The sequence below is a fragment of the Phyllostomus discolor genome, chromosome 12 (genome assembly GCF_004126475.2).
Source record: "Phyllostomus discolor isolate MPI-MPIP mPhyDis1 chromosome 12, mPhyDis1.pri.v3, whole genome shotgun sequence".
Taxonomy (NCBI): domain Eukaryota; kingdom Metazoa; phylum Chordata; class Mammalia; order Chiroptera; family Phyllostomidae; genus Phyllostomus; species Phyllostomus discolor.
In genome coordinates, this window is record NC_040914.2 from 7,917,270 (window position 1) to 7,938,630 (window position 21,361).

Genomic DNA, 21,361 nt, shown 5'->3' on the forward strand with positions numbered 1-21,361 from the left:
ATTCATTCATTTCTCAGAAAATATTTTGAATACCTGTTGTATGCTGCACAAAGCTCTATGTGCTGAGAGAACAGTGATGAACAAGACAACATGTTTGTTTTCATGGAGCTGGCATTCAGGTAAAGTAGAACATTCACTTTCTGGGAGGATTCCTAGTGACTGGACAATAAACAGGTCACATGTGAAGTGACACAGATCACCACCAGCTAACCCAGAGATGTCAGGCATCGGATGTTTCTTTGAGTCTCAGTGGACTTGAAGGGGAATATCAGAGAATCCATAGCACCAGTTTATAATCATACAGACCAGGTGGTTGTGGGCTGAGGAGGTCCTTTCAAATTGAAGAGATAAGAGGAAGAGGCAAGAGGACAATGACTGGGCACAACTGTGGTTTACAAGGTGGACCTCCAAAATATCATGCTGAGTGAAAGAAGCCAGTCACAAAAGGCCACATATTGTGTAATTCGATTTTATGAAATATGCAAAAAAGGTAAATTACAGACACAGAAAGCACTAAACTATATTACTTGTGAAAATGGTTGAATTTTTTGTTCTCTGAATCACTTTAATTTAAAAATATATGAATGGAAAGCATTATGCTAAGTGAAATAAGCCAGGAGATGAAAGACAAATACCATATGATCTCACCTTTAACAGGAACCTAATCAACAAAACAAACAAACAAACAAGCAAAATATAACCTAAGACACTGAAATAGAGAACAGGCTGACAGTGACCAGATGGAAGAGGGGAGGGAATTTCAGGGGAATTTCAGGGGAAAAGGGGAAGGGTATACAGGAACAAATATAAAGGACACATGAACAAAAACTAGGCAGGGTGGAATTGGGAGGGAGTCGGGGAGGGATGGGCAGGTGGGCTGGGATGGGACTAAAGGACAGAAAACTGTACTTGAACAATGATTAAAATAAAATTTTTTAAAAAATAGAAAAAAAATTAAAAATATATATATATGGGTGGGAAGAACTTTGTTGAAGGGTTTGAGTTCTAGAGCCATGGAGACTGATTGTGAAACTTATTCCCCCACTTAATAGCTATGTGACCTTGGACAATTGACACTATTACCTGGCCTTTTTAACTCATATGTACAATAGGCATGATCATTGTACTCATCATATGGGGTTATTAGGAGTGGGATTCAAGTGAGATCATGTATGTACAGATCATGCAGCATATGAAGTTGCTAAATGCAGGCTGTGCCTGTTCTAAGGAAGGGAGAAGTCACTCAGGGTGAGCAGTAGCCTGGGAAGCAGATCTGCAGAGAGATCCTGAGCTGAGTTTCTCCTTTCAGCCTCTAGTTTCTATATATACCACTTCTGGAATTCTATTAGCAGAGAAAAGGAAAACACCTCCTGTCACACACACACACACATGCCTCCTTGAGTCTTTAGAAGAGCTGCAATATGATGGGAGGAGATGAGACACAGAAAGGACTTTCTCATGGAGGTGTAAAACAAGGATGGGGAAGGATACTGGCTTGCAGCAGATCTCTCAGATGCAGAACACAAACAGAGGCAGGGGACATTCCTTGCAGGGGTGGGGATACTTCATGACCGTGGAATCTTTTGATCTGCTTCCTTCAACTCAGCGGGACAGGAAGCGGATCTGGTATGTAGGGGGCACTTTGCCCACTCCACACTCCTGGGGTGTGAGGTCAATGTCTTCAGGGGCCATGGGACTGGCCACGGAGAAATTCTGGAGGATGGTGGTGAAGAAGAGGAATAACTCTGCACGGGCAATGCCTTCACCAAGGCAAATGCGCTTCCCTGTGGGTACAGAGGATCACCAGTGTGGACTCAGAGTGTATGCACATTCTTTGCCCAAAGCCCAGTCACCTGTGTCCATTGCAACTGGTTTACATGGGTAGCCCTTCACCTGCAATTCAGGTTGGACTTTTAGCAAGTTCCCAATCCTCTGAAACCAGGTGCAAATCTTTGATGGCTATTTTTCCAGGAGAAAGGTTGTAGCTCCCAAAGGTTCATTTGGACTCACAGAGTCTAAGGACTATCATCTGGTTGGACATGTGTGCTGTGCACAACTCCACATGTGTAGATGTGTGCATATTTCTGACAACCATTAGAGAACTGTGAGCTTAAAGAAGCTAATATTTGTAAAAATTCTTAGAAGAGTACCTGGTCCATACCAAAGATCCTACAGGTGTAGTTGGTACTTTGTGTTCTTTTTCTGGGTGTGTGCAGTGTGGGATGAGTGTGTGATTGTCTCTCTCTGGGTTTTCTTCTTTTATTTGTTTTCACTACAGTTACCATTCAACATTATTTTATGTTAGTTTTGAGTGTACAGCATAGTGGTTAGACATATGTATAATTTACAAGATGACCCCCATAAGTCTACTACCCATCTGACACCATACATAATTATTACAACATTGACTATTCCCTATGCTGCACTTTACATCCTCATGACTATCTTGTAATCACCACTTTCTACTCCTTACTCACTTCACCTTTTTCACCCAGTTCCCCAAGCCTCCTCCCCTCTGTCAATCATCAGTTTGTTCTCTGTATCTTTGAGTCTGTTTCTGTTCTGTTTCTTATCTACACTTTAAGAAAAGATGCATATTTTACATAAATTTTTAAATGGGACATATGCACATGAATTGGGTCTATGGCTTCCTTCAGATTCTCAGAGGTGTAAGCCCCTCTCCCCAATAGGTAACAACCACTGGCTTGGAAAGAAATGAAGGCAAAGGGAGCCAGAAAGCTCAGGCAGAGACACCAAGAGTTTCCTCCATTACTTCATTGGTTCTTAAGCTGCAAGCTGACAACCTGGGAAAGGCCTTTTCAAGGATGGGTTTCCAGGCATTTCCTAAACCTTTCAAGTTGTTAGACATTGTGCCTGTGCGGAGGCATCTGGGGAAGGGTTCACATTATTGGCACACCCAGAAGTTAGGGGACAGGAGCTAGTCCTTGGGGCAGGACTATGGCATGGTCCTTATCCTGTAACTGGCTCAATTACCCATATCTTTCTTGAAGAGCTGGTTAACTCCCTCTCACTCCATCCTCCCCATCCCTGGGATGTCCTTTGCACATCTTTCTGTGGATCTTTGGTTCTAACACCTTTTTGACCAGGTTTGTCTTTCTTTCTACCCATGGCAGTTGGACTCAATCTTTTTGTTTTTTTATTCACTTCCTGACAGGAAGTCTATCTTCTAAAATTTGTCTTCTTTTCAATCTTGTTTGACTCCTTGACTCATTTTGGAGCTGATTGTGTCCGCAACTCACTCCTCATTTTTCATCTCCCTCTTTGATCCCTGTTCTCTTTTTCACTATTTCTTCCTCTCTACTTATGACACTTTTATCCCTCTATATCTTACTCTGCTATTCTCTTTTTTCACCCTCTTTTCTCCTTCTCCTATTGTCTCACATTCACTCAAAAAACAAAACTGTTCAATAAACAAGAATCTCTCCTCAAGGAGGGGAAGACACCTGCACTTTAGTGTCTGGGGAAGTGAGTGCAGATCCAGCTCACCTATGGAGAAGGGGATAAAAGCTTCATTCTTCTTCAGTGCCCCAGTGGAATCCAGAAAGTGATCAGGGTTGAAGGTGTCTGGTGTGTCAAAGTAACGTGGGTCAAAAAGAGCCGAATTCAGGATGGGAAATATTTCAGTGCCCTGAGGGATAATCACAATATCAAAACCATTGCCATTACCCTACCTACCCCACCTGAAAACAGTGTGAAACAACAGGCCCCAGTGATAAAACAAGAAGTCAAGTGTGGAGATTAAGAGAACCCAGGATCCCACACAGGATAGATGTGTTTGCCTGGTTGGCCTCACCTTTGGGATGATGTAACCTCGGAATTGAGTGTCTTTGTTGACAATATGGGGCACACCAATGGGGAGGAGATCTCCAAATCTCTGAATCTCATGAATGACTGCTTCAGTATATGGCATTTTGGCTTTGTCATTGAGGGCTGGAGGGCGATGTGAGCCAATCACTTGATCAATCTCCTTGTGGACTTTCTCTGCACAGAAGAGTAGGACCAATGAACCTCATGTAAAGCAGTAATTCAGCAGGGATACTGCTTTCTATATGCCAGTGAGCCAGGAAGAAATATAGTAAAGTATTAGATCATTGACACTTAGAATGACCAGCTTGGGGTGAGCAGAGCAGAGGAGAAGCAACAAAAATTCTCACTTTTTCACTTCTGGTCAAGATGACAGCATAAGTAAATATGGCTCACTTCCTCATATGACCACATCAAAATTACAACTAAATTATAGAACAACCATTACTCAGAACCAGCAAAAATTAAATTGAATGGAAGTCTGACAACTATAGAATTAAAGAAACCACTTCCATCTAGATTGATAGAAACGGCAGAGACACAAAATGGGCTGGTCCCACATACAGGTTTGGTGGATAAAAATTTGGGAGGAGTATCTTGGGAGTGAGGAGTCCCAGGCACATATGAGGCCACCCAGCCCAGTATACCATTGCCAGGAAGATATGGCCCCATAACTTCCAATGCAAGCACCAGCAAGGATTGAAGTAGTGGAAGAAATGCTGGAGTCCTAAGCAGTTCATCTTAAAGAACCCACACACAAACTTACTCAGACTCACTTGCTCTGAACTCCAGCACTGGGGTAGCAGATTTAAAGGCACCAGTAGCATACAGGGAAAACTGAGTGGCTGGCATTATTGCGAGAGCTACAGGATAGCTTTCTCCCAAACAGAAAAGTAGGCAGAGCAACAGAGCTGGCAGGCCATATCTGAGATTCCATCAACCTGGCTAACACTATTTGCCCACCCTAGATATCCCCAGAGGCTCCCTCACACCTAACGTACAACTGTAAACAGTAGCTTTTCCACATGAATGGCCCATCTAGGCTCAAACTTCACAACTTCCTAAATATTTTCAAACAAGCAACAGCTGGCCTCAGTGAGTCCCCAGCCACCAAACCTTTTCCTAAGTGGCCTCAGGCCCTGCATTAGGAGTAGCCAGCCTAGATTCACATTGTGGCTTCTCCTGGGAATCACCAAGCCCAGCACAAGTAGCAGCCATCTCAGATTGCTCTATAGCTCAGACAGGGCGGTCCTAGGCCAAACACAGCTGGGGGGTGACCTTGGCCTGCACCACCAGGGAAACTCCAGGGCCAGCACACCCAGTGGACAGCTACAGACCACTTTGGAGCACCATTGCCTAGCCCCTGAACAGCTGATCCTCCATAGAGGGTGAAAATTCATAATCAGTGGTCACAGCTACTGCTTGCAAATGACTGGCCTGGGTAAATCCCTCCCATTAACCTACCAACATCAACCAATGATCAAGTACAAGATGAGAGTGTACTCATTCCATATGAAGGAAACAACTTGAGGACCCAGCTTGGATGACAGGAGGAGGCTGTGCCACTGGACCCTACAGGACACTGACCTCATTAGGCCACAATACCAAGACAGGAAATCATAGCAGCTCTACCTAGTACATTAAAAACAAGCACAGTGAGGCTGCCCAAATGAGAAGACAAAGAAACATGGCCCAAATAAAAGAACAGATCAAAACTCCAGAAAAGCAACTAAACAAAATGGAGACGAGCAATCTATCAGATGCAGAGTTCAAAACACTATTGGATTATAAGAATGCTCAAGGAACTTAGTGAGGACCCCAATAGCATAAAAAAAAGATCCAGTCAAAAATGAAGGATACACTTATTGAAATAAAGAACAATTTACAGGGAAACAACAATAGAGTGGATGAAGCCAAAAATCATATCAGTGATTTGGAACATAAGGAACAACAACAACAAAAAAACCACAACCAATCAGAATAACAACAAGAAAAAAATACAAAAATAAAAATGAGGATAGTATAAGCAGCCTCTGGAACAACTTCAAGCATTCCAATATTCACATCATAGAGGTGCCAAAAGGAGAAGAGAAAGAGCAAGAGAAAGAGAAAGAGAACTTGGAAACCCATTTAAAAAAATAATGAATAAAAACTTCCCTAACTTGGTGAAGAAAATAGACACGCAGGTCCAGAAAGCACAAAGAGTCCCAAACAAGATGAATGCAAAGAGGTCCATGCCAGCACACATCATAATTAAAATGACAAAGGCTAAAGGTAAAGAGAGAATCTTACAAGCACCAAGAGAAAAGCAATTAGTTACCTACAGGGGAGTTCCCATAACACTGTCAGCTGATTTCACAAAAGAAACTTTGCAGTCTAGAAGGGACTGGCAAGAAATATTCAAAGTCATGAAGAGCAGGAATCTATAGCCAACATTGCTCTATTCAGCAAAGATATCATTTAGAAGCAAAGGGCAAATAAAGAGTTTCCCAGATAAGAAAAAACTAAAGGAGTTCATCATCAACAAACCATAATTATTTGAAAATTAAAGGGACTTACTTAAGAAAAAGATCAAAACTATGACCAATAAAATGGCAATAAATGCATATGTGTCAACAATTGAATCTAAAAAACAAAGTAAGCAAACAATAAGAACAGAGACAGAATCACAGATACAGAGAGTGTTTTGACAGTTGCCAGATAGAAGGGAAGTGTGGGGGAATGGGTGAAGAGGTGAGAGGATTAAGAAGTATACATAGGTAGGGACAGAATAGCCATGTGATATAAAGTACAGTATAGGAAATGAAGTAGCCAAAGAACTTATACACATTACCCATGGACATGTACAATAGTGGAATAATTGCCTGGGGGGGGGATGCTGGGTGGAGGGAGACCAAGGGGTAAAACCAGGACAACTGTAATAGCATAATCAATAAACTATAATAAAAATAAAAAGAATTTTCACTGTTTGAAATATAATGAATGTTATAGACTTTTCTATATGCACACGGAAACCCAGTTGCACACACAAACACAACACATTTTTGCATAAAATTTCAGATTGAGAATTCAAGTCTATAAAACTGTCAAAATTTTTTCTCAAAGATGGTTAGAAAATTAACTAATATTTATTGCATATATTGTAAATGAAGCCCTGTGCTAAGTCCTCAAGAATATAACAGTGAATAGATCAATAGGTTAACCCATGAACAACTAGATAAATAAGTGAGTATATCAATCTCACTTATTTCACTTTCAATTCATAAATCTCACTTTCAATTCATAAATGAAAAGACTGATGAATGGAAAAACATTAATGAATGAATGTATTACTTACTTCTCAATCAATAGATGAATTTATAAATCATTAACTAATAAATGATCCATACACAAATAAATAAATTAATGTAATTAACCAATAAGTCACACGAATGAAATAAATGAATGGGTAGATTTACAGAGGACTACGTGAACAAATAAATTAAAGAAATAGGTAGATAAAGCAATGAATGGATGACAGTTTGATATTAGATGAATAAATAAAAGTGGATCACTGAGTATTATTAAATTAACAAATAAAGGGGTAGAAAGCTTAAGGAGGAATTGAAAGGCTGACTGATGGATGGATTAAGGAATGAAACGTAGTTCACAGGAGGACAGGTAGATGCATAACTGAATGAATGGATAAGTAATGAGTCAATGACAAATAGTTCATTGAATCAACCAGTGTTTCGAAGGGTCAACAGGAGACTCAATCCAAATAAAGAATGGGAGTGTATGTTCTTGGGTGAATCATAGATAAAAGAATCTGACTATACAGATCCATTAATGGATAAAAGCACAGACAGATGAATTTGTAGGTGGATGAGTGAATCTTTAAGTGATCAGCAAAAACAGGAGAAGAGATCGACAGATTCTTCATTCATCCATCCACCAACAGGGCTGACTTAGTTTGCAGGTCATTCAAACATGCAGTATTCCTGATTCAAGTATTTCTCATTTAGGAAAGACCCCTACACCATTTCTGCAGCCAAAAAGAGATCAGAGGACCCCTCCTCCACTGGCTGTCCCCAGCATGCCCACCTGTGATGTGCGGGTATTTGAGCAAGAGCAGAAACCCGTAGCGGAGGGTGGTGCTGGTGGTCTCTGTGCCCGCGAAAAAGAGACTGAGCATAGTGTTCATGAGGTTCTGCTGGTGGAACTCGCTCTCTGGGTTGGATTTCTCCTGCATCCAGAGGTGCAGAGTTCATTTCAGGGGAGGCTGGAACCTTGCTGCATGCATGTCCTGGGGTTGCCCTCCACTATTTTCTTGGTCTCTTACACCATCTGGCCTGTTTTACCTTTGCTCCGTCTTCTACATGTCCACCCACACATCTTTATCTCTATCTCTCTCAGTCTCTCTTCACTCTGGCTCTATTCCAATATATCTTTTCATCTTTTTGGTGTGTTAGTCTCACTTTCTCTCCCAGCCTCTTTCTTCCTCTGTGGCTCTTTTCCCCTGTTGTCACATTTTTGTTCCTTGTCCTATATTATTTTCCCCTCCCCCTCCCCTTTCTCCCCTCTCTCTCTTTCCCCCTCCCTCCCTTCCTGCCTCCTCCATAGTTTCTCCTTTTTTATCTCCCCTACATTCCTTCCACATCTCCCCTCCCTTTTCCTAATCTTCCCTCTGAATCCTCTGTTCTTCTATCCCCCTCACCCTCCTCCTTTTTTCTCACTGCCCCACCATCTTTTCATTCCTCCCACTCCCTCCCACTCCCTCTCCAAACCCTACTTTGTCCATGCGGAGCAGGTAGGCATCAATGAAGTCCCGGGGGGTGCTGGGGTCCAGGGTCTCTCTGTGCTTCTCTACGCTGCGGCCAATGAAGTCTTTGACTTCCTGCAGGTTTCTGCAGACTTGCCTGTGTGTGCCAGGAAAGTACTTCAAGATGCCAGAGAAGAACTCAAACAGCTGTGGGAGACAAGGGGCTATGAGGTCCTCCTGTGGCTGAGCTACTGGGTCACAGGAAGGGACAGCCCTCCTGGGCCCTAATACTTCTGATAGAGGGGAATCTATGTTTCACTGTTTCTTTCTCTCTGTCTCTCTCTCCCTCTCTTTCCCTCTCTCTCACACACACACATTCTTTTCAACTCTGTCTCTCATGATTTCTTTATCTCTGTCCCTTTCAGTCTTATTTTCTCTCTCCCTCCTCCTCTCTCTCCCTCCAATTCTCTATTTCTGCCTCCTCCATCACTCCCCTTTTTTTCTTAGTCCTCAGCCCCTATCTCACCATCTCTCTTTCCCTCCAGGTGTCTGTACCCTTGTGTCCCCCTGTTGTACCTGGCTTTCTTCCAACCCTAAGCTGCATTTTTTAGACCCCAAATCAGATTACTTCTTTCCCCTTCCCTGGATGGCCACCTCCTCCACACCATCCCCCACCCTCTCCCTGACCTGGCTGGAGGAAGAGCTGATGAGTGCAAAGGACTGGTAGAACATGTCCAGAAGCTTCACAAACTCAGGGTCTCTGTAATCAAAGCGTTTTCCTAAGATAATGGAGCAGATGATGTTGGCAGTGATAGAGTGGAAGATGATGGTGGGGTCCTGGAGAGCTCCTAGGAGGAAGAGGTAGCAGGTCAGGGGACACAGACTCAAATGCCCCATCTCTATGTGACTGTCCTCAATCACTTAGAAATGATAAAGAAAGCAGGAATAATAACAGCTACCACTCACTAGCCCAGATGATGGACCAGGCCCTAGTTGAAGCACTTCCCATCTTATTTCATTCAATTCTCCCCTCAACCATGTGAGGAAGATGCATTACCCCATTTCACAGAAGGACAAACAGAGAGGTTAAGTAATTTGACCAGGGTTGCCCAGTGGCTCACCACTAGGCCCAAGATACAGACCCAGGTAGTTCAGCTACAGAGGCTGGAGGCTGGGCCCTCTCAGGCCCCAGTTCTGACTGGGAGAGAAGGTGCAGTTAAGTCCCAGGGGCAGAAGGAGTGCAGTGCAGGTGTTTAATCAATTACATGTACATATTCAAAAGCTCTTCTCTCCTGCCCCTTTCTTATTTCTTCCTTTACTTCCTTTGTTCACCTCTAGGGATCTGTGATCTTTAGGAAAATGTTCTGCACTTGCTAACTGATCTCTGCATACACCAGGCTAACCCAGTTGGAGAGAGGGTGGGCTATGGGCTCAGGAGTGTCAGGTCATTGGGTGGGTGCAATCTCTCTCTGTGAGTCTCACCTGTCCATCTTCTCTTGTTCCTCTGCAGATGCTTTTCTGAGCCTGCCTATCTGTCTCTCTAATTTTCCCTCCTTTTGTTTCTTTCTGTTTCACCCATTCTCTTCTACTCTCTTGTGTCTTTGTGCCTCTCTCTTTGCCTCAGTTCCTCCATCTCTGACTCCTTTTCCTTCTCTGTCTCTTTGTCTGCATCAGTCTGTTTCTTCTGTTTTTCTCTAGTCCCTCTGTCTCCTTTCCTCCTTGTGCCTTTGCCTCTGCCTCTCCCTCCCAACCTCTACAGTTATATCTCTCAGTCTTTTGAGAAAAGACCCTGTTGCCTGTATGTCTAACACATACCAGCTTTCTGGAGGCTCTAAAAACAACCAAAAGTGCATCTCTGACAGCCCATCCAGCCTGAGAGCAGAAACCCCACTGCCCTCACTGCCAGTTTGTCAGTAGTTCACCCAAGAAAAGGAAAACACAGTTTGTCTTCCTGATGTCTACAGTTTTTTCCATTTCTTTTTGCTTTCCTTTTTATATAAGTCTTGTTTTTGCCTCTGAGATACACAATTAACCCATGAATCAGTTTCCTTGAACACAAAGATAACATGCTAATATCTAACTTTATGTCTTTAGAGGTTCTTGACACTATCCACCCCTCATATCTTCTGGTCCCTGTGTCCCTTTCCAACCCATCACTATCCATCTCCTGCCCAACTGTCTGCTGGTACATTGCTGTCTGCCTCCATGTCCCCTCTGTGCCCCTGTCCATCTGTCTGGTGATCTCTCTGGCTCTGTCTTTATCTCTACCTCTCTCTCCATCCTGTCTTTCTGTTGCTATGAACCCTGTTCCTCTCTATTTCACTGTCTTTCTTTCCTCCCATCCCCCAGGCTCACCCTGAGATTTCCGCAGCTCCTCCACCAGACACTGGGCCTCCTCCTGAATGCGATCCTCCACACTCCGCTTGCCCATGCCAAAGTCCCTCATGGTGGCCAGAGAGAATCTCCGAAGGACCTTCCAACGTTCCCCATTGGCAAAAATCACACCTGGGGTGTAGGCAGGCATGGGTTTCAGAGGAAATTGCATGGAGACTCTGGGTCCCTCTCCATCCCTTATTCACCCTTCCCAGAATCACCTTCCCCCATCCCATCCTTCATCCCTTCCTGCTGCCTTTCAGGCCCTTACCATATCCTTGAAAGACTTGATCAACAACGGCAATTTTGCCCCTGCCAGAAAAGGCCTCAGCTTGGTCCACCAGGGCCTCTCGAATGGCTTCTGTCCCACATAGCATGACCACAGGCCTTGACCCCAGGTATACCGTGAAGACATCCCCATATTTGTCTCGGAGCTGCCAAGCATACCCACATTATAGTTGCTGTTACTCAATAAGCATCTCTGTGTTCATTCCAGTTGTTAAACCATTAAAATACATGTAGATTGGTAATAAACTGCCATCTCAAACCCCTCCATTCGAGTCTGCCTTTTCCTTTCCCAGGACCTGACAACAAAATGATTAACCCACGACCCTGCCAGGGTCTGCATGATTGATTGGTGTCCCAAGTAGTACAAGTGGTTAAATAATTCTAATATCACCTCTGGCTATATCCTGAAGTCTGGCCAGATCTCCCTGGCATCAGAACTAAAGAATCATTCTTTTGCAACCCGATTTCAACCTGCTGTCTGCCTCCTGCCTCAGGGTAGTTCTCTGGGGACAATAGACATGAACAAGAGTGATGGCCCTCTGAGGCTGATCATGAGATCTGAAAAATTTGTAACAGCTTCAGTAAAACTGGCAGTTCACAAGGATACTCAATGACTCAACCTGTTTCACTTCCAGATACATGTATTAAAAAATGCATACTTGTGTTCACCAAAAACAAGGACAGGGAGGTCCACTGAAACCTTACAGAAGATATAGTGATATGTCTATGCCATGGAATACTACACAGCAACAAAAAAAGAACAAACTGGTTCTATACCCAACCAGTTCAACCCCATGGGCGAAAGTGACAGGTATAATGCTGAGTGCAAGAAACTAGACAGAAAAGAGTCCAACATCATAACTCCATTTATAGGAAGTTGAAGAACAGAGAGCATGAACCCATGGTGTCAGGACAGTTGGAGGGTGGAGACAGGAAGGGGATGTGAGTGGGGTATCTGGAAATGGGCAGTGTGGTTACTTATCTGTATGTCAAATGTATCATTCTGAGAAAATTCACTGAGCTGGGCACTTATGATGTGTGCATTTCTTAAGGTGATGTTAAACTTCAATAAGAAGTTGAGTTACGATCATAAAAGATTAAATTTTTGTGATTTTTATGTAAAATCTTTCACACTGATTTGTGCAAAGCCTCCTCACTGGTCTCTCTATCCCCATTCCTGGACCCTCTACAAACATTTCACCTCCTGCCCCACCAGACCATGAAACCAGAGTAATCCTATTGACATGTAAGTTAATATCATGACATGCCCCAAACACTTTTGGTGCTCCCACATCATTGAGAACAGAACTAAAGTCTCCACCATGGTCCACATGGCCATGCATGACGTGGCCTCATCATCCCTCTGCTTCTCCTCCCACTGGCCCTCTGACTCACTCAGATCCTGCCTCCATGTTGTCCCCCAAGAATGGTGAACCTGCTCCTGCTTCAGGGTTCTTTGCACCAACACCTGCCTCTCTGATACTTTTCTCCTGCATCTTTCAGGGTCTCTGCCCAGAAACAAAGCAGGATTGAGCCTTTCCCTCACCACTCAATCTAAAGCAGCTCCTACCACAATCTAAAATAGCACCCTGCTTTATTTTAATCACAGCTCTTACGTTGCTAATATTCTTTGTTTGTTTGTTTCTTTTTTATAGATTTAACTAATTTATTTATTTCAGAGAGGGGAAGGAAGAGAAAAAGACAGAGAGAGAAACTCCAATGTGTGGCTGCCTCTCAAGTGTCCCCTACTGGGGACCTGGCCCACACCCCAGGGATGTGCACTGACTGGGAACCAAACCAGGGACCGTTTGATTCAGAGGCTGGCACCCAACCCACTGAGCCACACCTGCCAGGGCTATTTCTTGATTTCTTATGCCCTATCCAATGCTACACCTAGATATTCCCCATCACTCAGAGGATTCCCAGTCACTTGCTATTGAATGGCTGAATAAATGAATGAGTGGATCAATGTAGCTGTCATTTAATGAGCATTTACTATACCCCAGGCTCTGTGCAATGTCCCATCTCATCCTCACAACAGTTTTATGAGGGACACATTCTTACTGTCACCATCTCACTTTACAGAAGGGGAAGCAAAGATTCAATGAGCAGCACTCAAGTCTGGAACATAAGTCCATGCCAGATTCCAGAAAGATATGGGCGTGTATAGGGAAATGAAGGAAGAATAAGTGCCAGCTTCCCCAACCCATTCCATCATGACGCCCACTAGCTCACACCCTCTCCTTCCCTCTCTATTTCAATCTCTGTGTGTGCATGTCTCTATGTGTCTTTCTCCATGACTCCCTCTCTCTGTGTCTCCCTCTCTGTCTCTCTCTGTCTGTGTCTGTCTTCAAATATGTAATGATGATGGAGACACCTAGAAGATATTTGGAAGGTACATGTGAAAACTTTAGGGGTCTGAAATTCTCAAAATTTATGCACAAATGTGTATGAATATTGGGAGGGAGCCTAAAGCCTTAATGAGATTGTCAAAAAATTTAGTGACCCCCAAACCGTTAGGCAGCTTCAGGCTATGAGGATACAGGAGATGGAGAGAACTCCATGTGGACCCCAGTTTCCCTGCTGATGTCCCAGCTGTGTGGCTGTGGACAGAGCCTTCCCCAAGCTAAACCTCACTGTCCTTACCTCTGAGATGGGAATAGCATCTCACCTAGCCCACAAGGTTGTTGTAAGTGAGACCCAATGATTTCCACAACAATATAGGTAAATCCTAGCTACATGATTCTGAATGAAGAAACTAAGTCCAGGAATTTGCAGGAAAGCATGTTATCCTGCGGTACACTGAAGAAAACAAGAACAGAATCCCATATACTGGAGCTGCCACATATGTTATAAACTCTCTCTGTTAAAAGCAAAGATAATGACAAGCCCAAGATTCAAGACTGTGGTCACCATACTTGTGGATAAGGGGTGGAGATGGGACTAAAAAACAAGAAGCCATTGAAAGTTACTATCAGTGTTCCAGTTCTCCCATTGGGAAGTGGGGTCATGGTGTGGATTACATAATTAATAAATAAATACACAATCAAACATGAAATAATGCCTGGAAAGCAGTTATGCACAGCCTAGTAAGTACTCCATAGTGTCAGCTATTACATATAGCACATTAATGTTCATTATTGGTAAGCACTCTGTACCTGACCTCCTGCTCTCCCTTGCTCCTCCCCATTGTCCTGGTACTGGCATGAACCAGCATTTCCTTTCTTTTGTTGACAGAAAAGAAACCTACTTGATGTCCCTGTCCCCTATTCTCTCTCTTCCAAGAGTAGACAGGCACCCAGGAACTGAACAGAAGGTAGCAGAAGATGTAAAATTCTACACCCATGGCTCATACATAGACATGTTCATATGTACTTGCCCAATCCAGAGAGTGCCCACCCACTTCCCACTGAGCAAGACACCTCCAAATATCTGACCACCATCCACCATATTTCAACCTCTTACCCACCACCCTTTACACACAACCCTGCCTTGAGCCTGGCAGGATGCCTTACTCCTTCTGGTGAGCAATCCTGAAGTACAGAGACAGGGAGCTACCCTTGGAACCCGTCCACCTCCATCTCACCTTCAGAAAGGATTTGAGTAGGCCTCTTCTGTCCATCTGCAGAATGTTCCCCAGGAAGGGCACAGGACGGGGGCCTGGCGGAAGATGGCCATGTGCATTTGGGTGGCCCCTAGCCAGGAGGATCAAGAGTCCCAAGAGGAGAGCAAGGAGAAGAAGGGTGCTGAGCTCCATTCTCCCAGTCTGGCTGCCTTCCAGCTTACTGAAGTCAGCCTTGGCCTCTTATCCTAACCCTGCCTCCCTGCCCAATTATGTAACTTCATCCATTCCCTGCCTCCTCTCTATCATTGCCCAGGAACATGAATCTGAAAGAGAAGTTCTAAGAGGCCCATACTTCCTGTTCAGTATGCTGCTCCCTCCCTATCCCAGCACCTATTCTGCATATGTTGGCACAGTTACTGTGGTTATTACCAAGGGCAACACAAGTGCTTATGTTTTTTGGTGAGTATGGGTGAACAGGCACTCTATACTTGTGGCTTTGTGTGTTTATGCTTGCATGTTTGTTCAAGCATTCTTGCATCTATGAGTGTGCCTGTATGATTTTTATGTGTGAAGAGGTGTTTGTATTTTTGTGAAAATGCTGATGTGCTTCTGTGTATGAGTCTAAGTGTGGTGATATATATATATTTTTGTATATGTGGAGGCTTTTATGCATTTATATGGACTCATATGTACAGGGGTGTTTGCTTTTTCACAGAGGTGGTAGTATATGTCCCTGTGTGTGAGGCTGTGTATGCTTGTATGTTTGTGCATCTTCATGTCCATGTGTTTTTAGGGTCTTCTTGTGCTCAGTGTCTATCTTCAGACTCCCTTCTTCCACCCTCCTTTCTGTGACAGCCATAGGTGGGAGTGATGAGAGAAACATAAGGAGTGTGGAGAGACTCAGAACTGGTGAAACTCAGAGGTGGAGGGGGTCAGTGGAGAATGAGAGACTGAGACCTGGCAGAGGGCACATTTAGGTCCAATGCATCTCTCACTGAACTGACTAGTGCTGGCCATTCTCTTTCTGTCTTTGGCTCTGTCTTCACTGTGCAGGGTGTTTCTCTGATCCTTTCTGATAATCTGTGTGTATGTCTCTATTTCTTGTAATCTCTCTCTGTCTCAGTGTCTCTGTTTCCCCCTTTACTCTAAGCCCCAGATGTGTAGAGATGGGGTCCAGTTCTATTGATGTCCACCAGGCTGGTGACTGTCTCCATCATTGCTCTGAGCCTCTGGAAGGCTGAGTCCCCAGTTGCCAGATATGTGAATGAGTGCATCCGTGTGCACCAGTGGTGGTCTGGGCCTGGCCTTCCACCTCACTCTATGTCTTTCCTTTAAAAGGCAATGGGGGAAGGCCAGGCAGCACCATTCCTGCCATGTTAGGTAAACCTCTTGCTGGACCCAAGATCCTGACCCTGGCAGTTGAATCATACACCTCTGACACAGGAGGAGGGGACAGACAGTCCTGATCTTTTAAATTCAGGCACGGAACCTGAACTTTATAACATTGGAGAGGTGCCAAAGTGAACTCTGTTCCAGGTCTTTGCTCCTACTGTGCTGTATGATCTGGCACCAAGCTTAGGTCCTCATTCCATCCCCAGGAATCACTGATGAAGAGGTATGAAATGCTTTACACAGAGTTAGACACTGAATCCTACCCTTTGAGGCTGGTAATCATTGTCATCTCTACTTTATAGGTGGAGGGAGTGAAACATAGAGCAGTTGAGGGTTTTACACAAAGTCACACAGTGGGTTACAGCTGCATTGTCCAATATGGTAGCCACTTGTCACATGTGACTACATACAGTATGGCTGCTATTGATGCTGGTCATAGTGGTATTCAACTAATGCTCAGTTGCTACTCAGTTTAGTAATTGGAAAACTTCTAAGTACATTTGGAAAAACTTGGGTAGGTAAACCTACTTTTTCAGCTGTAAACTTCATGAAATCTAAATACAGATCAAATGTTTCTGGAGAAAAATAGAGTTCTGATTAAGACACAATATAAGTGCAAAATACACAACAGATTACAAAGACTTATAATGAAAAAAGATATAATGAAAAGCTAGGGCAGAAACAGGAAGAAGCCCAGAAACAATGAGAAATGAAGAAACAGACAAGGGATATAATATAGAGATGAAGGCATAAAAGAGGAAGGAGAAACAGAGAGAGAACAAAGGAGCAAGAGAGAGAGGCAGTTCTACAAAGACACAGGAAGAGAGGGGTGCTGCAGGGGCACAGGCAGGGCTGGTACCTGTGCAGGAGTTTGTTTTTATATATGCAAGTGTGTTTGTATTATTTGTTACAGCTTTACTGAAGTATAGCTGACATACAATAAACTGTATATCGAAAGTATACAATTTGGTCAATTGTGATATACTGTACACTGGTGAAACCATCATCTCAAATAAAATAATAAACATACCCATCACCCCAAAAGTTTCCTCATGCCTTCTGTAATTCCTCCCTTCCTTATTTTCAACTCCCTCCCTAAGCAAACACTGATCTGCTGTTTGTCACTAGAGATGAGCTTGCACTTTCTAAACTTATATTAGTGGAATTACACAGTATGTACTCTTTTTTTGTCTGTCTTCTTCCACTCAGCATAATTATTTTGAAGTCTGTGGTAGACTGAATAATGGCCTCTCCAAAATGCCCTTGTCCTAATCTACAAAACCTCTGAATGCTACCTTACATGGTAAAATGGATTTTGTAGATAGAATTAAATTAAGGATCATCATTTCAGGACATTATCCTGAGTTATCCAAGTAGGCCAATGATATCACCAAAGTATCCTTATAAGAAGGCAAATACAGTCATACCTCAGTACTGGTTGGCTTTAGAACTCATCAAACTCTGAACTAATCACATTTTGACAAGAAAAAAAATGTTTCAGTACTCAGCCCTTGTTCAGGACTCATTGCATTTGCTAGAATTTGCATGAATCATGACATTGCCCCACAAGAGAAAATGCTTCACCACTCATAGCTTTCTCAGTACTCATCAGTTTTGACACTAGTCATGAATTCTGGAATGAATTAATGACAAGCACTGAGGTACCACTGTATATGAAAATGTGTTCAGCATCACCACTCATCAGAGAACCACAATGAGATATCACAGTATAAAATCACTGCAATGTTATTGATGATATTTCCTGTGCTTTACATTATATTCCCATGTCAATTATTTTATAACTGAAAGTTTGTACCTCTCTTCCCCTTCTTTTTCACCTATTCCCCACCTTTCTTCCCTCTGGGAGTCATTGGTTTGTTCTCTGTATCTATGAGTCTGTTTCTGTTTATTTTGTTTTGTTTTACATTTCACATTTCACATATAAGTGAAATAGTAGAGTATTTGTCTTTCTGTCTCTGGTTTATTTCACTTAACGTGATACCTTCTAGTTTCATTTATGTTGCCTCAAATGCCAAAGTTTTATTTTTATACCTGATTAAAATGTATATATCACATATTTTTTATCCATTTATCTATCAATGGACACCTAGTTTACTTCTGTATTTTTTATTGTTGTTCAAGTACAGTTTTCTCTATATTTACCCCACCATGTCCCCCACCCCACCCACCCCCACCTCCCACCCTTGAACCTACCCCCTTTGGCATTGTCCATGTGTCCTTTATACATGCTCCTTGATGGCCCTTTCCCCTATTATCCCTCTCCCCACTACCGTCTGGTAACTGTCAGCTTATTTTTTATTTCAATGTCTCTATTGGTATTTTGCCTGCTTGTTTGTTTTGTTGATTAGGTTCCACTTATAGGTGAGATAATATGGTATTTCTCTTTCATTGCCTGGCTTATTTCACTTAACATAATGTTTTCCAGTTTTATACATGCTATCACAAAGGGTAGGAGCTCCATCTTTCCTTCTGCTGAATACTATTCCATTGTGTAAATGTACCACAGCTTTTTGATCCACTCGTCAACTGATGGGCACTTAGGTTACTTCTAGCACTTGGCTATTGTAAATTGTGCTGCTATGGACATAGGGGTGCATATATTTTTTTCAAGTTAATGTCTTCATTTTCTCTGGATAAATGCCCAGAAGTGGAATTGCTGGGTCATATGGTAGTTCTGTCCTTCATTTTCTCTTGGACTCTTTGTGTCTCTCTGACTGAGCCAGAACACTTTTCTCGTTTTTTTTACCTGTCTCCCAAAGAGTGGCTATCTTTCTGACCATCTCTATTTCTCTTTTACTCTCCCTCTTTCTTGGTATCTGTCTCTTTGCCTAACTCTTAGTTCCAGAAGTATAGAGTCTAGGTCCAATTTGATTCATGGCCACTAGTCTTCCATCTTCCCTGGCAGGAATCAGTCCATAACTGCCCAATATGTGATAAATGTGTCTATGTCTACCTATCTCTGCCTAGCTGTCAGCCTCTTTCATTCTCCATCAAAATGGAAAAACAGCATCTTGCTTGCAAAGCTAAACAAACCAATTGCCATTGCCAAAGATCTTGATCTAGGGAGTAGAAACAGCTGTGCCATCCCACATACATGGGAGTGAGGCAAGGGCAATGTTTTATCTGAATCTGAAAGTCAAAGCTGCCAGGCCCAGCCTCGACCCATACTCCTTCCATCCAGGAGGCAGAGACTGACAATCTTGACATCTTGAATTCAGGGGTGGAACCTGCACTTTTCTAACCTTGGAGAGGTGCCACCATAGACTTTTCTGACTCTAGGTCCTGGCTTTCAGTGTGCTGTGTGATATGGCACCCAGTTTGGGTCTTTATTCCAGCCCTGGGAATCATGAATGGGGAAGTGTAAAGTGCATTACACTGAACAATTCACTTAATCCTCACCCTTTGAGGCAGGTATTGCTGTCATCCCCATTATATAGATGGGTAGAGTGAACCTCAGCCGAGAGGTTGAGACCTTGCCCAAGGTCACTAAGATGTCTAGAGTTAAAAATCAGCTGTCAAACCCAGAGAGCCTAGTTCCAGAGCCTGCCATTTCAACCACTTCACTATGTTGCCTTTCAGAGAGAGAGGTAGAGACACAGAGAGAAATAGCAGAGAATTGGAGGTAGAAAGAAAAAGAGATAGAGAGGGTGCAAGGCAGAAGAGGACAGCAAGTCCTGAGGGAAATGGTTCAAAGGATAAGTAAGCCAGAATGAGTTAAACAAGGGCAAACTGGTTTATTTTCTGCAGTACTCCTCAGAGCATTTAGAATGCTGATATGTTTTGTAAATAACTCACCAAGATGGGAAGAGAGTTGAAAGCAGATCCCAGCCTACTTGACTTAACTGTATTTATTTTCCTTTTTATAAAAGATTTTATTTATTTATTTTTAGAGAGAGGGGAATGGAAGGAGAAAGAGAGGGAGAAAATCATCAACATGTGGTTGTCTCTCACATGCCACCAACTGGGACCTGGCCTGCAACAAGGCATGTGCCCTGACTGTGAATCAAACTGGCAACCCTTTAGTTCTCAGACCATCACTCAATTCACTGAGCTACATCACCAGGGTTATTTCCTTTCTTTTCTTTTCTTCTTCTTCTTCTTCTTCTTCTTCTTCTTCTTCTTCTTCTTCTTCTTCTTCTTCTTCTTTTCCTTCTCCCTCTCCCTCTCCCTCTCCGCCTCCTCCCCATTCTTCTCTTAATTTTGGAGGACCCATCACCATCCTAGGTCTGTCAGTCTGAGGGAGCACACTCTGGGAAGTGCTAATATGTCAGAATGAAGCACTAATTTTTAGAATCAGGCAGACTTGGTCTCATATCTTACCTTTGTCATTTATTTGTCATGCCAAAGACACTTGGGAAAAGAGGGGAAACTTTTGCCCCTCTTACAGTCTCAAGATTTTCATCAGGAAAATGAAGATACCTACCTTATAGCGTCATTTTGAATATGAAAATGAGACCCAGTATACGAGGGGCTTGGCATATAGTTAAGTGCTCAGTGAATGAATGCACAGCAGCCACAGAGAGGGACACAGAGACTAAGAGACCAAGGCTGAGACAGATACGTCCAGAGAGACTTGTGATGTGACCAAGTCAGAAACAGCAAGAAACTCAACACAAGGTGATGGTGAAATAGCAAGGAACATGGCAAGCAGACATTCATTCATTCACTCATTCATTAATTCAACAAACATTTGTTGGGTACCTACTGCGTACCCTGCTTTATTCTAGGCATGGGGAATACAGCAGGGAATAAGACATGTAAATACCTAGGCTGCCAAAGAGTGATTCTTCTGGTGCTAGGAAGAGATATTAATGAAACAAAGATGAATACAGTAATTTACATCATGACAAGATAATATTAAGACATCATACCATGGTTCATCCTTCCTGGTTGTTTTCCTCAAACATCCATTTTGATTGGTTGGAACACTATACACTGAATGTGAAACAATTTGATCATCCCACTAGAGTGTGACCAAGTTTATTACCAGAGTAGGAGGCACAGGGATGGAAATTATGATATCTGAGGTTGTGAGAGTAAAGGCAGGGCAAAGAGAGGATCAGAGGTATCTGGAGAAACAATGAAGCCATGATACGAAGAACAGAAATATAGACATAGACACAGAAAAACTGAGACACAGTGGAAGACAGCAAAAG

At 43.0% G+C, this 21,361-nt stretch overlaps 1 protein-coding gene across 1 annotated transcript; it reads right to left on the reverse strand.

Moving 5' to 3' along the window:
• Positions 1-997: 997 nt before the first annotated feature.
• LOC114511724 (cytochrome P450 2B11-like) lies at positions 998-15,027 on the reverse strand. The gene is made up of 9 exons (XM_028530524.2): positions 14,814-15,027; positions 11,211-11,373; positions 10,922-11,071; positions 9,254-9,414; positions 8,597-8,773; positions 7,909-8,050; positions 3,815-4,002; positions 3,508-3,649; positions 998-1,784 (listed from the first exon to the last, which is right to left on the reverse strand). The coding sequence occupies exons 1-9, from the start codon at positions 14,982-14,984 to the stop codon at positions 1,603-1,605; spliced, it is 1,476 nt and encodes a 491-aa protein (XP_028386325.1). The 5' UTR covers positions 14,985-15,027; the 3' UTR covers positions 998-1,602.
• Between the last annotated feature and the right edge of the window lie 6,334 nt (positions 15,028-21,361).

Coding starts and splice junctions, on each gene's coding strand:
- LOC114511724 (XM_028530524.2), bottom strand. CDS start 14,984: ATGGAGCTCAGCACCCTTCTTCTCCTTGCTCTCCTCTTGGGACTCTTG. Junction 4,003..7,908: donor CAAATACCCGCACATCACAG/GTGGGCATGCTG, acceptor TCTTCTGTGCAG/AGAAAGTCCACAAGGAGATT. Junction 1,785..3,507: donor TTTTATCCCCTTCTCCATAG/GTGAGCTGGATC, acceptor CTGTACCCACAG/GGAAGCGCATTTGCCTTGGT.